Consider the following 14,045-nt stretch of genomic DNA (forward strand, 5'->3'; position numbering starts at 1 on the left):
GGCTGGGCTCCAGTCTGGGCGACAGAGTGAGACTTCAACTCAAAAAAAAAAAAAATGCTATACCAAAAGCTACCTTCTCAGTGAGACTTTCCCTAGTCAACCTCTCTAAAACTTCACTGTCTGGTCCTGACACTTCATATCCCCTTCCCTGCTTTATCTTTTCTTCTTAGCTGTTATCATTATCTAACACTGTACGCCATGAATATTATTTATTGTCTGTTCTCCCAATAGAATGTTAACTCCAAGAGGGCAGAGGTGTGTTTCTGTTTTACCCATTACTATACTATCAGTTCCTAAAACAATGCCTACCATATACTAGTTGCTTAAATACTTGTTAAATGAAACAAACATATGAATCTCTTCAAGGAAATGTTACTAAATTATTAAAATGCTTCTGACAAATACTTAATGATATAAGAAAATGTTCATAATATGTTGAGATACTACAAATTGTATAAGTGGGTCTATAAATAGTGCTGTTACGTGTTTAGAAAAAAAGCCTGGAAAATTATAGATTGAATTGTTAACAGAGTTTGCCTTCTTTACAGAGTGCAATTAAGATGCATTTCCACTCTCTACATTTAAGTACTACTGGGTTTCTAGCAAAAATGTCTGCATAATGTTTTTGATAATTAAAAAAAGCAGCTGGGAGGCGGAGATGGGGGGATCACTTGAGCCCAGGAGTGTGAGACCAGCCTGGGCAATATAGTGAAATCCAATCTCTTTAAATAAAAAAAAAAAGCAAAACATATATGCTTAGAAATCTATAACAAATAAAAATCTATAGCAAATACAGCAACATAACTGACTATTTCTGAGTGACTGATGCTGCAGTGGGGCTTTGTAACTACCCCAAAATGTGTGTAAATACCTCAAAATGTAGTGACTTTAAAAAAACATTATTTTTCTCAGGAGTTTGAGAAGGGCTCGGCTGGGTGGTTCATCTCTGATCTATGTGGCATCAGTTGGGATGACTGGGCTGCAGCCAGTTCCACTTCCAAAATGGTTTCTTCACTCACATGTCTGAAGCCTCAGTACTCCTTGGCCTTACTCTATCTCCATATGGTGTCTCAGCCTTCAGGAGCTTTCGATGTGGTCTGGACTTCTCATAGTATGTGGTGTCAGGGATAGTTGCACTGCTTACATGACAGCTGGCTTCCAAGAGGCAGGAATTGTGAGCTGCTAGGTCATACAAGGGCTTTGTTTGTTCTGTGCAAAATTGGCACAGTATCACTCCTACTATATTCTATTCGTCAAAGTGATCACAGGGCTGCCCAAATCCAAAGGGGTAGAAAAATAGGGTCCACATCTTGATGGGACAGTGGCAAGGATACATTGCAGGAGAACATGTGAGATGGAGATACTCTTGCAGCCATCATTGAAAAATATACTCTGCCACAATAGGGCTACAGGCAATTCTTGGTTTCCTCATTGCACCTTTCCATATAAAGGGCTCTTTCCTTTAAAATCAGTTTGTCTCTTTGAAGCAATTAAATTCCTTTTTGCCATGTCCACAGTAAAAGAAAGTCCACAGCATTGATTTATACTGCCAAATATTCACTGAACATCCATGTGTAAGGAAGGCCCTACTTGAGTCAGCTGAGTAGTATGATACTTATTCAAACATGTTTATGTATAAAACATAATACTTAGAAATGTAAAAAAAACCAATCAAAATGTAAAAAGAAAATCAACTCTTATATGCTAAGCAAAGGAAATAGACCTTAAAACAGACGTATTAGCAAAGTGTTGTAGGAACCCAGAGAAATTTGGTTTGGAGAGCAAGGCTTTGTGGAGGAGATAATATTTGAATTGAGTTTACAAAAAAAAAAAAAATCATGGCTTTGTTTGACAAGAGAGGATCAAGGAATTCTAGGCTGAGAAAATAACAAAGACTTAAAGGTATGAAAATAGATCACCTATAAATTTTAGGAACATTGAGTAGGAAAGGAGGGTTGGAGTCAGAAAATGGACACCTTTGACTGCCAAGATAAGAAATACATGCCATTCCATAGGCAGCATGCCTGCAGATTTTTGGAGGGTGAATTTCGACCAATTTGTATTTTTGGTTTATGTTTTGGAAGTGGTATATACAAAGTTTCAGAGAGGGACATTGAGGTTGAGAGACTGGTTAAGAGACTCTAACCACAATATGAAAAGAAGGGAGACTGACCTTAAAGAGGGCAGGAGGGAGCAAGTGGGTGGTGGTGAGGCAAGGATCTGGAAGTGACTGAATTTGGAGAGATGTGGCGGAGTTAAAGATGAACTCAAGGCTTCTAGCCTGAAGACTGGGAGGTCAGCGTAACTAAAGCTGTGTTTGAGGCGCCTGGAAGATGCCCAGTGGAGACACTCCAAGGGCACCTGGAGACTGGTCCTAAGAGAGAGGCCATGCCCACAGCCGAAGGTCTGTCACTGTATCGGTGGGAGCAAAAGGATTCACACAGGGAGTGGGCAGAAGTTGGAGAAATGCCTTCTTGTAAGTGGCAAAGAAGGCTGGGAGAGATGGGAGGACAGCCAAGCGATGTGAGAGAACAGAATTGAAGAGGGGAGGTCAGTGTCACATCAACAGAGTGCTGGGACAGGAAGACCAAAAGGGGTCTCTTTCTGCCGACCTTGTTATCTTCTTGGAAGATCAGTAGTGAAAGTGGTGACTGTTTCAATCAGTGCTGTCCAGCAGAACTGTCTGGATGAATGTGTTCCACATCTGCACTGGACAACACAGTAGCCACAGGCCACACATGGTTACTGAGCTTGAAAGTTCAGCCAAGGAGCTGAATTTTTAACTTTAGAGCCAAGCTCCTGAGTTCTCAAGACAGTATAGGCAATTTACCAAAAAGGCTAGGTTTAAGATATGATTTCCAATGATGGCCAGCAGAACCAATTCCAAACAGTTTAAAAACCTTTCTTGACTGCATTCAACACAATATAGTCAGAAACTTTAGAATGAGTCCCTTTTGAATGAGTGCTAACTCTCAGTGGGGAATCTAAATGATCTGGTTGAAAAGGCAATTCCATTGTCTGAACTGCTGAGAATCCTTGACAAACTATTCGTTTTAAATGTATTTCGCCACAATCATCCACCTCACTACCATCACTCACCCTTCCCACTCACCACCCGCTTATGGGCAGCAAAGGGGTTTTACTTGGGGACCATGCCCAGGACCGTAAGGTCCCCTCAGAGATGATTCCAGACATTTGGGGCCCCATGCCCCTTGCAACCGTCCAGGTCTGCTATCGATCCTGCCCAGATGCAACTCCATGGGTGGACAGTCAGATCCCAGAGTCATTCTAGGACATCTCACTCCCTTCCCCGAGAACTGTTTTATACACCAAGAGTTTTACAAAATCCAAAATAATTTTATTCACTTTTTCAGATTTTTGCTTCCACAAGGTGTTCAGCAAACATGCTAAGGCGACAGAATGTCCAGTTGGTCACGACATGCAACGCTGACCATTCAACTGATGACAGCAGTGACCACGCCCACCTGAGCTACCAGCCCCACAGCACAAAGGGGGTTTGCGGGAACACACCGAACCACACAGCAATCAGCAACCTGAGGTAGGTCTCTTTACAGTACAAAAAACTTCTACGCCAGTGTGAGACACTGATTAGCAAGAGCTGCTTGAAGTTGCAGACTTTGGAGAGAGAGAAAGAGAAAGAGACTGTGCGACACTGCAGTGAGAAAGGGAAACAGACCCACTAAATCCTGAGCCCTGCCACTGAACTGTGGAGGTGTGGGAACAGGCGAATGAAAAAGTGCCACCTAAAAAAGCAGCAGTTGGCTCCAGGGCTTGGAACCAACAGGGCTAGGAGCTGGAGAGCTCTGTGCAGTGGCCAGCCTTAGGAACCTGAGGCAGTGGGACACTGTGAATAGACTGATTCTTGTTTAGAAACGACAGCAAAAAGAGGGAGGCAGGAAAGAAACTCCCCCGCTCTGAGGAATGTTTCTGTGATGCTCATTCCTGGTTGAGGGAGTGAAAAGGGGCCTGGGGCTTTGCCCTGCTGCTCTCCAGACAGAAACAGTAAGTGACCACAGGACAGAAGGCAGGAGCCCTGAGAACTCACGGCGCTCTGCATGGCCTCCTGTGGGCCAGCCCCAATCCACCCGCCCCCCTGCCGTGGCGGGAGGCAGCAGAGGGGGCTGCCGGAGAGCCCACTATTGCCACGTGTCTTCCTTTGGACACCCGGAAGACCCGGCACTGTGAAACCACCAGCTAGAGAAGCACAAAATGCTATCCTTCCTACAGTCTAATAGCAAAACCAGATCTCTAGTACAGTAAACTGTACAAAAATGATAGAAAGAAATATGCACTGTTCTTAGCACAGTGCTTATTTTAATATAAAATAAACAGCTTACATTTTCACTGTAAATATAGGCTATGTACAGAATTATATAGAGATATAGCTACACGTATAAAGCTTCATTATAGGCCTCTGATACAATTATAATAACGGTTCCCTGAACCTTTGAGAGTGCAATTAAGAACAAAAACTAAATTTTGTTTACATGAATATGGAATAAATTCAATAATCAAAATAGGATTCTCCCTAAAAGTGAAACACACAAGCCAATCCTGAACTGCTGTGCGAAAGATAAAATCGGGAAAGGCAAGGTTTCCGCAGGAGGACGTGATGAGGGGCCTGCCTTAGGCAGGGAATGGCAATGCTCCAAAGAAAAGAGACTTCATCCACGTGAGGAGTTAGCCCTTGACAGCGACCTTGTTCTCCGCAGCAGCAAACATGGCATAGAACCGGGAACTGTCATTGGACAGGAGGACCGAGGGGGTATCAAACTCCACCACCTGTAAGAGAGGGAGATGACGTCAGGATGTGACTCTGGGACAGGGTGGTTCAGAGGAGCCACTGCTCAGGAAGGGAGGTAAATCCCAAAGTCCCCTGAGGATGGAATCGGGGACAATTTAACCAGCCCTGCTGTGCCCGCCTTGTCGGCTCTTTCACCCATCTTTTTTTTAACCAAGCAAAGGGAAAGGTCAGAGAAAAAGACCTCCAGTCCTCCTTCATATAAACCCCAATTGTTTCAGCCTTAGGAACAAAGGAATCAATCAACAAGGTTCTATAACCTGCAGGGGGGAAAGTTGCAGTTCAAGTCAAGGACACATCAGACAAGTGTCATTTGTTATGCAAGTTGATATAACCCTATAGAGGGAAAAAGAAGAGCTCAGGATGCCTGCTGGCAGGGGCAAAAAAAGGGACCAACTTAGTCAAGTGGCCATTCCTGTGATGGACTTCTATGCAACCCCTGAAAAGGATGCTGCAGAAGAAAATGGAATGAAATGCTGGTAGAGCCTGCCTCCTGCAACAGAGGCTGCGTGTACTCACTCTCCCGGTCTCCCTTGCCACAGGGCGAAGGCAGGGGCCACAACCTTGGCCAAGGAGATGTAAGGGGACATCTCCTTAGTGCTTCTGGGAAAGGATGTCCTGCCCAGTGGAGAGAACATGAGGAGAAAGTGTCTTTCTCTTGGACTTGGTTGTGAGAAAGTAACACTGGGTGCTTGGGCAGACATCCTGCACCAGGAGGGGAAAGGGAAACACGGGCTGGACGTGACACAGAGCTGACATTGCTGCACTGCAGAAAACCACCTCTGAAAGCAGAGTTAAGTAAATTCATGTTGGACAAATATCTCCTTTGTGTGGCCCTAGGATGAGTCGGAATCTCACGTCATCGCCCATCCTCAGTCACTGCGATAACTGATTGTATGTAGAGCCCTAAGCACAGTACCTGACATGTATTAAACCGTCAATAAAAGTAGCTGTCATGGTAGCTGTTATTATTATTACTATTTTGAGACAGGTTCTCACTCTGTCGCCCAGGCTGGAGTGTAATGGTGCAATCACAGCTCGCTTCCATCTCAAACTCCGAGGCTCAAGCAATCCTTCTGCTTCAGCTTCCTAAGTAGCTGGGACTACTGCCACCACACCTGGTTAATTTTTTTTTTTTTTGAGTTGGGGTCTCACTCTGTTGTCCAGGCTAGAGGGCAGTGGCACAATCTTGTCTCGTTGCAGCCTCAACTTCCTGAGCTCAGGAAATCCTTCCATCTTAGCCTCCCAAGTAGCTGGGACTGTATACAGGCATGTGGCACCATGCTTAGTTAATTTTTTTTTTTTTTTTTGTAGAGATGAATTCTTGCTATGCTGCTTAGGCTGGTATTAAACTCCTGGGCTCAAGCGATCCTCTGGCCTCAATCTCCCAAAGCTGGGATTACAGGCAAGAGCTACTGCTCCTAGTCTCTGGCTATTTTTTTTTTAATGTAGAGATGGGGTCTCACTATGTTGCCCAAGCTAGTCTTAAACTCCTGGCCTCAGTTGATCCTCCTGCTCAGCCTCCCAAAGTACTGGGATTATAGGCATGAGCCACCACATCTGGCCAGTAGCTGTTCTATGAATAATAGTAAGACAAATTACCCATTAGAAATGGCTTGTTCTTGTTGCCAAACTGTTAATTTACTTCCATCTCAGGGACACACAAAGGAGATACTTGTCCATCATAAATTTACTTAATGTCTGCTTGTGCAGAGAACTGCAGTGCTAAGTGCAGTAGACCCAAAAATAAAGGAGGCACAGCCTTGCTTTTATTTATTTATTTAAAAAATTTTTTAGCTTTATTTCTTCTCCATTCTTTTTTTTTTTTTTTTTTTTTGAGTTGGAGTCTCACTCTGTCACCCAGGCTGGAGTGCAGTGGCATGCTTCTGGCCACTCCAGTGTCGACCTGCTGGCCTCTGGCGATCCTTCCGCCTCAGCCTTCCAAGTAGCTGGAACTACAGGCATGCGCTACCATGGCAGGCTAATTTTTGTAGAGACAAGGTCTCGCCAAGTTGCCTAGGCTGGTGACGAACCCTGGGCTCAGGCAATCCTCTCACCTCGGCCTCCCAAAGTTCTGGGATTACAGGCTGAGCCACCGAGCCTGGCTGGCCCTGCTTTTAGAGAGCTTATAGGGAGTTCTCTAGAAAGACAGGGCATCACACAATTACTATCTGATAAGGCAAGAAAACTACAGGAGAGGCAAAGATAAAGTTTAAGGTGGCTAAGGCAGCCAGAGAGTTTCATGGAAACATTGGCATTTGGGCCGCGCCATTCTTCAGGGACAGGCAGATTGGGTACAGGTAGATATGGGGTGGGGAACAAGGAGAAAGGTCGTTTTAGGTAGATGACACTGAGTAAAGAAAGGTGAACAAGCTTAGAGGATGCAAGATTGTCCACAGCCAACGGCACCTGAAAGGGAGGGTGGCTAGTGAAGGTGAGTCTAAGACCAGACTGTGGGAAAGCCTGGAACAACAGGATAAGGGGTTTGGCACCACTATGTGATTGCAAAAGCAAACATGCAGTGGCTGGTCTCAGTGTGCCTTGGGCAATAATTGTGTATGTGAATGAATCACTGGGTACATGTGTTCTCTGGTCAAAGACAAAGTGTCAGTGCTGATAAGCCACAAAAGAACAGGTAGAAAAGTAAGATGAGAACCCCATAAGAGGGTGCTTGATTTGATCTCTTGATTGGGAGGGTTGTATCCTCCCAATAGTAACTAGAGCAGAGTTGCAGTGCGTGCTTCCCTGAATGGCCAGAGCCACGCCAAGATGGCAATCAGCCCAGCCCTGCCAGGGGATAGGTTTCCTCCCAAATAAGGCCACATGCCAAGCCAAGGTCCCTTCAGGGTTTATTACCTGTCCCTGGGCCAGCACCATAATCCTATCTGAGCCTAGAACTGTGTGCAGGCGATGGGCAATGGTCAGCATGGTGCAGTCTGCAAATGCTTCTCGGATAGTCTCCTGAATCAGTAAATCTGTCTCTGTGTCCATGGCAGCTGTGGCTTCATCTAAAATCAGAATCTGCCAGAGAAGCAGAGGAGAAGGGGATCCAATAAACTCTAAGCATTAATCCAGGTTCCACTAAAATGTCTTTCATTATTTAAGTTTTATAACACAAATGTTTTTTCTAAATAGGCACACACACATAAAATATCTTTTTCTTGGAAGTGATATAACTTCAAGCCCCTATGTTTGCCTTGATTTCCATAAACAGCATATTTGTCAAATACTGATCTAATTAAATACTTGTCCCTGCTTGCTCTGTGACAGTGAACATATACCTTAATCTGTGTTTCTCTAATCCAATATGACCGGTGACAATCATCTTTCTGGCTCTTCCTTCTCTTATGTGTAAAAGGAGGGGGCTGGATTGAATGACTTGACAGTCTCTTGCAGTTTTTTTGTCTTCTAAGTCTAAGGTGTCCAGTACTACAACTACTTAATGGCCAGAAACAAAAGTCATCCTTGGATACCAAAGTCTCAGGGAAGTTAAAAGCAAAGCAGCCCCCTGCCCACCCCAAAACCCATATATCCAAACTGTGTCAGGGTTAACTTAGAAACATCTCTGGACATGCTTTTAGAAAGCTCCATGGGGCTCAGAGTCAGGCCTGATGCCAGGGTCTCAGAGAAAGGCTGCCCTTGAAAGTTCCTATTCCTCTCTGCTCCCTGCCCCTTTTCTGCCACCCGCACACCGCCTCACCTTACAGTGGCGGAGCAAGGCCCTGGCTATGCACAAGAGCTGCCGTTCCCCCACTGAGAAGTTATCCCCATTCTCCATCACTTCAGATTCAAGTTTCAGAGGTAGCTGAGCAATCTAGGGACAAGAAGAGTGAGATGAGAAGGGTAAAAAAACGAAATGCTTCAAAAACCCAGAGGCAGAAAAATTATTCTGAGCCAAGCGTGGGGGCTCACTCCTGTCATCCCAGCACTTTGGGAAGTGGAGGCAAGAGGATTACCTGAATCCAGGCTGGGTAATTTGGTGAGACCTCGTCTCTACAATAAATCAAAAAATGAGCTGGGCGTGGTGGTACATGCCTGTGGTTCCAGCTACTTGGAAGGCTGAGGTGGCTGTGAGCATTTCACTGCACTCCAGCCTGGGTGACAAGTGAGATATCGACTCAAAAAATAAAAGAAGGTATAGGTGTGATGAATACATGCACTAGTACTCACTTTCTAGGACAGTCCTTGTTTCAAATAGACTATTCTGTTAGCTTCATGCCACCAATATTCCAGAAATTTCAATATTTTCATTTCCCCAAAATTTGGTCAGATACTGGGCCCTAATTTTTGGTTCTGAAAATATAGTCATGCACTAGAAAATGGAGTAAGGAAAATTCCTCTCAAGTCCAAAGCTGTCCAGCTTTTTTGTAAGCTGTATGACCTATTATTCAAATGAATGTATTTGAGGAAGTCTGATGTAAACAAGATATAACCAGAGCTCATCTAGGTATAATAGGGCAGGTGGTCCTGAGCTGACTCAATCCAGGTGCTCCAGAACCCTTTTCCAGGCCAGTGGTATCAGTATATAGACTGGAGGCTGGCAGGGCCTGCTGAGTGATCTTGAGGTCTGTGATTTTATGCATCTTGCATGTTTCCTGCAGACTCAATACACATTATATCTTTTGCATGTATGTGAATGCTTCAAAAGTATGTTATACCATTATGATTAATAAAACAGAATTGGGTAATCCCCTCAGGCCCCCTCCCACTGTGGGAGCTTTTCTGCCCTCTCAATAAATCCTGCTTTCTAAAAAAAAAAATAAAACAGAATTTTTCTTTTTGAGTCGGAGTCTCACTCTGTCACCCGGGCTGAAGTACAGTGGCACAATCATGGCTCACCACAGCCTCGACCTCCTGGGCTCCAAGTAATCCTTCCACCTCAGCATCCTGAGTAGCTGGAACTACAGGCATATGCCACCATGCCTGGCTAATATTTTTCAAATTTTTTGTGAAGATGAGATCTTGTTGTGTTACCCAAGCCAATCTCAAACACCTGGGCTCAAATAATTCTCCTATCTCCAGCTCCCAAAGTGCTGGGATTACAAGTGTGAGACACACCACCTGGCCAGAACAAAAAATTTTTTGAAAGATTTTTCTTTCTTTTTTATCCCTCTTGGTAAGTCAGAAAATAAAATGGCAATTCATTTTAAATTCATTACTGAATGTTGAGTAGTTGTCATTAATATCTTTCCATCAATGGACAGCGCAAGGCCAATATGACCACGGGTGGTGTGGGAGGTAAATCCGGAAGAGATCAATGTTTCCAACGTGTCAGAAAGGCCCTGTGTCCTCTTCTTCAGGTGTCCTGGAGGTGCAGCCAGTGCAGGCTGTGAGCAGCAACAGGCCTTTCGTGTCCTCCCTTGCAATCCCAGTATAGCTTCCCTTGAGCTTAACTTACACATTCTTTCATGTGTGTTCTTTCTAGGGCATCCCAGATCTGGTCTTCAGTATACTGGTTGAAGGGGTCCAAATTTGACCTAGGGAAAAACAGGGACTTCTGAGGTCCAGCATTTAAGTGTCCAAATTGCAATGGCTGTCTGTGGTAAAAGTTTAACATACAGCATGCAAAAAGGATTCAAAGTCCTGAAAGTCACACATGGTTCAATCCCCAACTAGACATCGTTAGAAGCTCTGAGAACAGACTGGGCCTCCCTTTCTTCTTTATAAAACTTGATTTATTTTAACTTTTATTAGTTATATTATGTAAATAATTATAGAAATATTTTAAAATACAGACATACAAAACACAAAGCAGAAACCAGAATATGTTATAATTTCCTCTAAGAATACCTCTAGAAACAAAATTGTTACCATTTGGCATATATTCTTCTAGAATTTTCTGTGCACATATATCTGTATAAATCTCTCTATATATACATACAAATTTAGGAAAACCCTCTCTTCTTGATGGTATTTTTACTTTTTAGAGACAGGGTCTTGCTTCACTCAGGTTGGAGTGCAGTGGCACAATCATGGCTCACCATAGCCTCGAACTCCTGGGCTCAAGCAAACCTTTTACCTCAGCCTGCTGAGTAGCTAGGACTACAGGCATGTGCCATCACACCTGGCGAATTTTTTTAAATTTTTGCAGAGACAGCATCTCACTTCATTGTCCAGGCTGATCTCAAAACTCCTGGCCTCAATGAAACTCCCGTCTCAGCCTCCCAAAGTGTTTGTAGTACTGGCAACACTCAGTACTACGGTGAGTCACCAATCCTGACCACAGTAACAGATGAATAACAATACTTAATAATAAACTAGAACAATTGCTGGGTGTGAAGGCTCATGCCTATAATCCCAGCACTCTGGGAGGCTGAGGTGAGAGGACTGCCTGAGTCCAGGGGTTTGAGACCAGCCCGGGTAAATTGGCAAGACCTCATCTCTACAATAAATCAGAAAATTAGTCAAGTGTGGTGGCTCACACTTATAGTTCCAGCTACTTGGAAGGCCGAGGCGAGAGGATTGCCTGAGCCCAGGAGGTTAAGGCTAAAGTGGCCATGAGCATGCCATAGCACTCCAGCCTGGGCGACACAATGAGACTCCAACTCACAAAAAAAAGCTAGAACAATTACAACGATATATTGCAATGAAAGTTGTGCGAGCATAGTCTCTTGCTCTCAGAATATCTTTTTTTTTTTTTTTTTTTTTTTTTTTAGTTGGAGCCTCACTTTGTGATTTTTTTTTTTTTTCAGTTGGTCTCACTCTATTGCCCAGGCTGGAGTGCAGTGGCACACTCACGGCCACTGCAGCCTCGACCTGCTGGGCTCAGGCAATCCTTCCACCTCAGACTTCCAAGTAGCTGAAACTACAGGCTTGAGCCACTGCGCCCAGCCTGGCAGAGATTTTTAATAATCACATCCCCTGGGGTCCTGATCTTTTTAAAAATGCACTTTCATATTCATCTTTCGTTCTTTTATTTTTAGTAATAGTTAACACTAGCCTATGGGCCACTGAAAAATGAAGCCAAGAATATCTCCCAGAGTATGAGACGTCATAGTAGTTCACACTTGGTATAGGAGAAAGCACCATACTAAACCACGTTGTGCCTACTATCTGTGGGAGGAGATTCTTCAGAGGCCTCAGTCCTCAGAGCAGGAGGCTTTGGGACTCATGCATCTTCTTCTATCAGGAAGCTAAAGGAAAGCTCAAAAAAGTTATTCAGAAATATAGACCAATTTTGGTTTTTAGTTCTTAAGAGTAAGATTAGGTCTAAAAAAAAAAAAAAAGAGGGGAAAGGAGAGTAAATGGAAGAGACTGGAGAGAGTAAGCAGGGACTGTGACAATGTTTTTTCAGGATCAGGGAGGCAGATGAGATTGTGAAGATGCTGGAAAAAGGAATGCAACTAAAGTCAAGACCCCCAAAGAGGCAAGCCTAACTGGTTTTTGGAGAGATGGACTACCTCTCAAGGTCATGGTTAAAAGTGGTGTCGTGCTGGGTGCGGTAGCTCATGCCTATAATCTCAGCACTTTGGGAGGCAGGGGTGAGGGGACTGGTGAGTCCACAGGTTTGAGACCAGCCAGGGCAACATGGTGAGAATTTGTCTCTACAATAAATAAAAAAATTAGCTCGTTGTGGTGGTGCATGCCTGTAGTTCCAGCTACTTGGAAGGCTTAAGAGGAGCAGCTGACCGGCTTTAAGAGTTCAAGTTTTAATTGCTTGCTGGGATCTCAAGAAAATGTACCTACCCCTAATGCTGGTTAATGGTAGTGGAGATATGGTTTCTAACTTCAGAGTCTCTCTAGCAGGTGGTTGAGGAACAACTGACCTACCCAACCCTTGCCTTGGGAAACTCATTGTAGACTTTCTATCTTCCAAGAAAAGTAAAAAATATACCAAAAGCTGAATGTTCTTTGGAATCTACAAAAATCTTGGAGGTTAAAGAAAGTGCAGAAGGTCTGAGATTTACTTTTTCCTTGGTGTCTACTACTGACTAAAAAGCCAATATTAGAGCTGGTAGAAAATTAAACGAAATTAGTTTCTCAGTTTACAGAGCTGACTGCCCAAATAGCACTCTAAGCTCAGTAATGACAAATCCAGGATAGCAGTACATCAACTACTGAGCTGTCCAAAACGCAGCAACATTTCTCGAAAGGTAATAAATGGTCCCAATTCCACTCAAGCTACAGTCCCATGATGTCTACAAACACCAGCTGCACATGTTCATGGTCAATTCTTGCCATTAATTCCAGAAGTCTCCAATTCATAAACCCAAATGAAGTAATATAAAATTTTAAAGTTAAAACTGAGGCTTCTGGGTGGCCTCATTTTCAAGAGAAGTTTAAAGTTTAACATGCCTTATTTCTTAGTTTTCTTCCAAATGGTTCTTTTGACCAGAGCCAAATACTATAAGGCCAATTTTTCCAAAGGTGTTCTTGTGATATCTAAAAATCAATTTACTAGAAGAGCAGATTTGGCAACAACTTTCTAGTTTCTTAATTTTAGACTTTAATCTTCAATAAACTCTAATGCTCTTCTGATGATAATAATTTATTATCATCAACAGATCCACTGCACGCTGTCCAAATTCAATGAGCGAAATGCCAAAATAAACATACCCTAGAGTGTTGACTCCACATGTAAACAGGTGAGAATTCAGTTTATTTACTGCTATGGACTACATGTTTATGTGCCCCCAAAATTCAATTGTTGAAACCTTAATCTTCAATTCGATGGCATTTGGAGGTGAGGCCATAGGGAGATAACTAGGTTTAGATGAGGTCATGAAGGTGGGGTCCTCATGACCCGTCTTAGTGCCCTAGTCGAGAAGAAGAGACAGAAGAGCTCTCCTTCCTGCATACATGCACTAAGGAAAGGCAATGTGAGGACGTCACAAGATGGCCACTTGCAAACCAGGAAGAAGGCCCTCACCAGACACCCACTCTGGAGTTCTCAGCCTCCAGAACTGTAAGAAATAAGTTTCTGTTATTTAAGCTAACCACTCTATGGTATTTTGTTATATATAGCAGATTAAGATATCTAGCAAACTTCCTTGAAGTTCAAAAGCCATTTCCAAAGAAAATGGAGCCTAGTTTTAAAGACAAGCCTGAATCCTGCCTATGGTTATTTGAAACTTAGTTGGTACCAACTTTTCTGGAAACCACTAAAAACTAAAGAGGAAATAGCAATACCACTTTTTGAATGACTAAAAAAGAAAAGTCCAATATAGGCCCAGTATATAGTTAAAGCTGTTTTTTATATCCAAAGAGAGGCAACTTGAATAAA

General features: G+C 43.4%; 1 protein-coding gene across 2 annotated transcripts in view; it reads right to left on the bottom strand.

The window, feature by feature from the left end:
- Positions 1–3,336: 3,336 nt before the first annotated feature.
- ABCC5 (ATP binding cassette subfamily C member 5) overlaps positions 3,337–14,045 on the bottom strand; it is an 83,330-nt gene continuing 72,621 nt past the window's right edge. For both annotated transcript variants that reach the window (XM_008070693.1, XM_021718862.1), the window contains exons 27-30: positions 10,221–10,299; positions 8,523–8,636; positions 7,679–7,843; positions 3,337–4,803 (exon numbers count right to left, since the gene is read on the bottom strand). In XM_008070693.1, coding sequence (XP_008068884.1) covers positions 4,702–4,803; positions 7,679–7,843; positions 8,523–8,636; positions 10,221–10,299 — 460 coding nt within the window. In that variant the 3' untranslated portion in view covers positions 3,337–4,701. The remainder of the gene's footprint in view (positions 4,804–7,678; positions 7,844–8,522; positions 8,637–10,220; positions 10,300–14,045) is intronic.

This window comes from Carlito syrichta, unplaced genomic scaffold (genome assembly GCF_000164805.1).
Source record: "Carlito syrichta isolate Samal-C Ts95f unplaced genomic scaffold, Tarsius_syrichta-2.0.1 Scaffold313936, whole genome shotgun sequence".
NCBI lineage: Eukaryota > Metazoa > Chordata > Mammalia > Primates > Tarsiidae > Carlito > Carlito syrichta.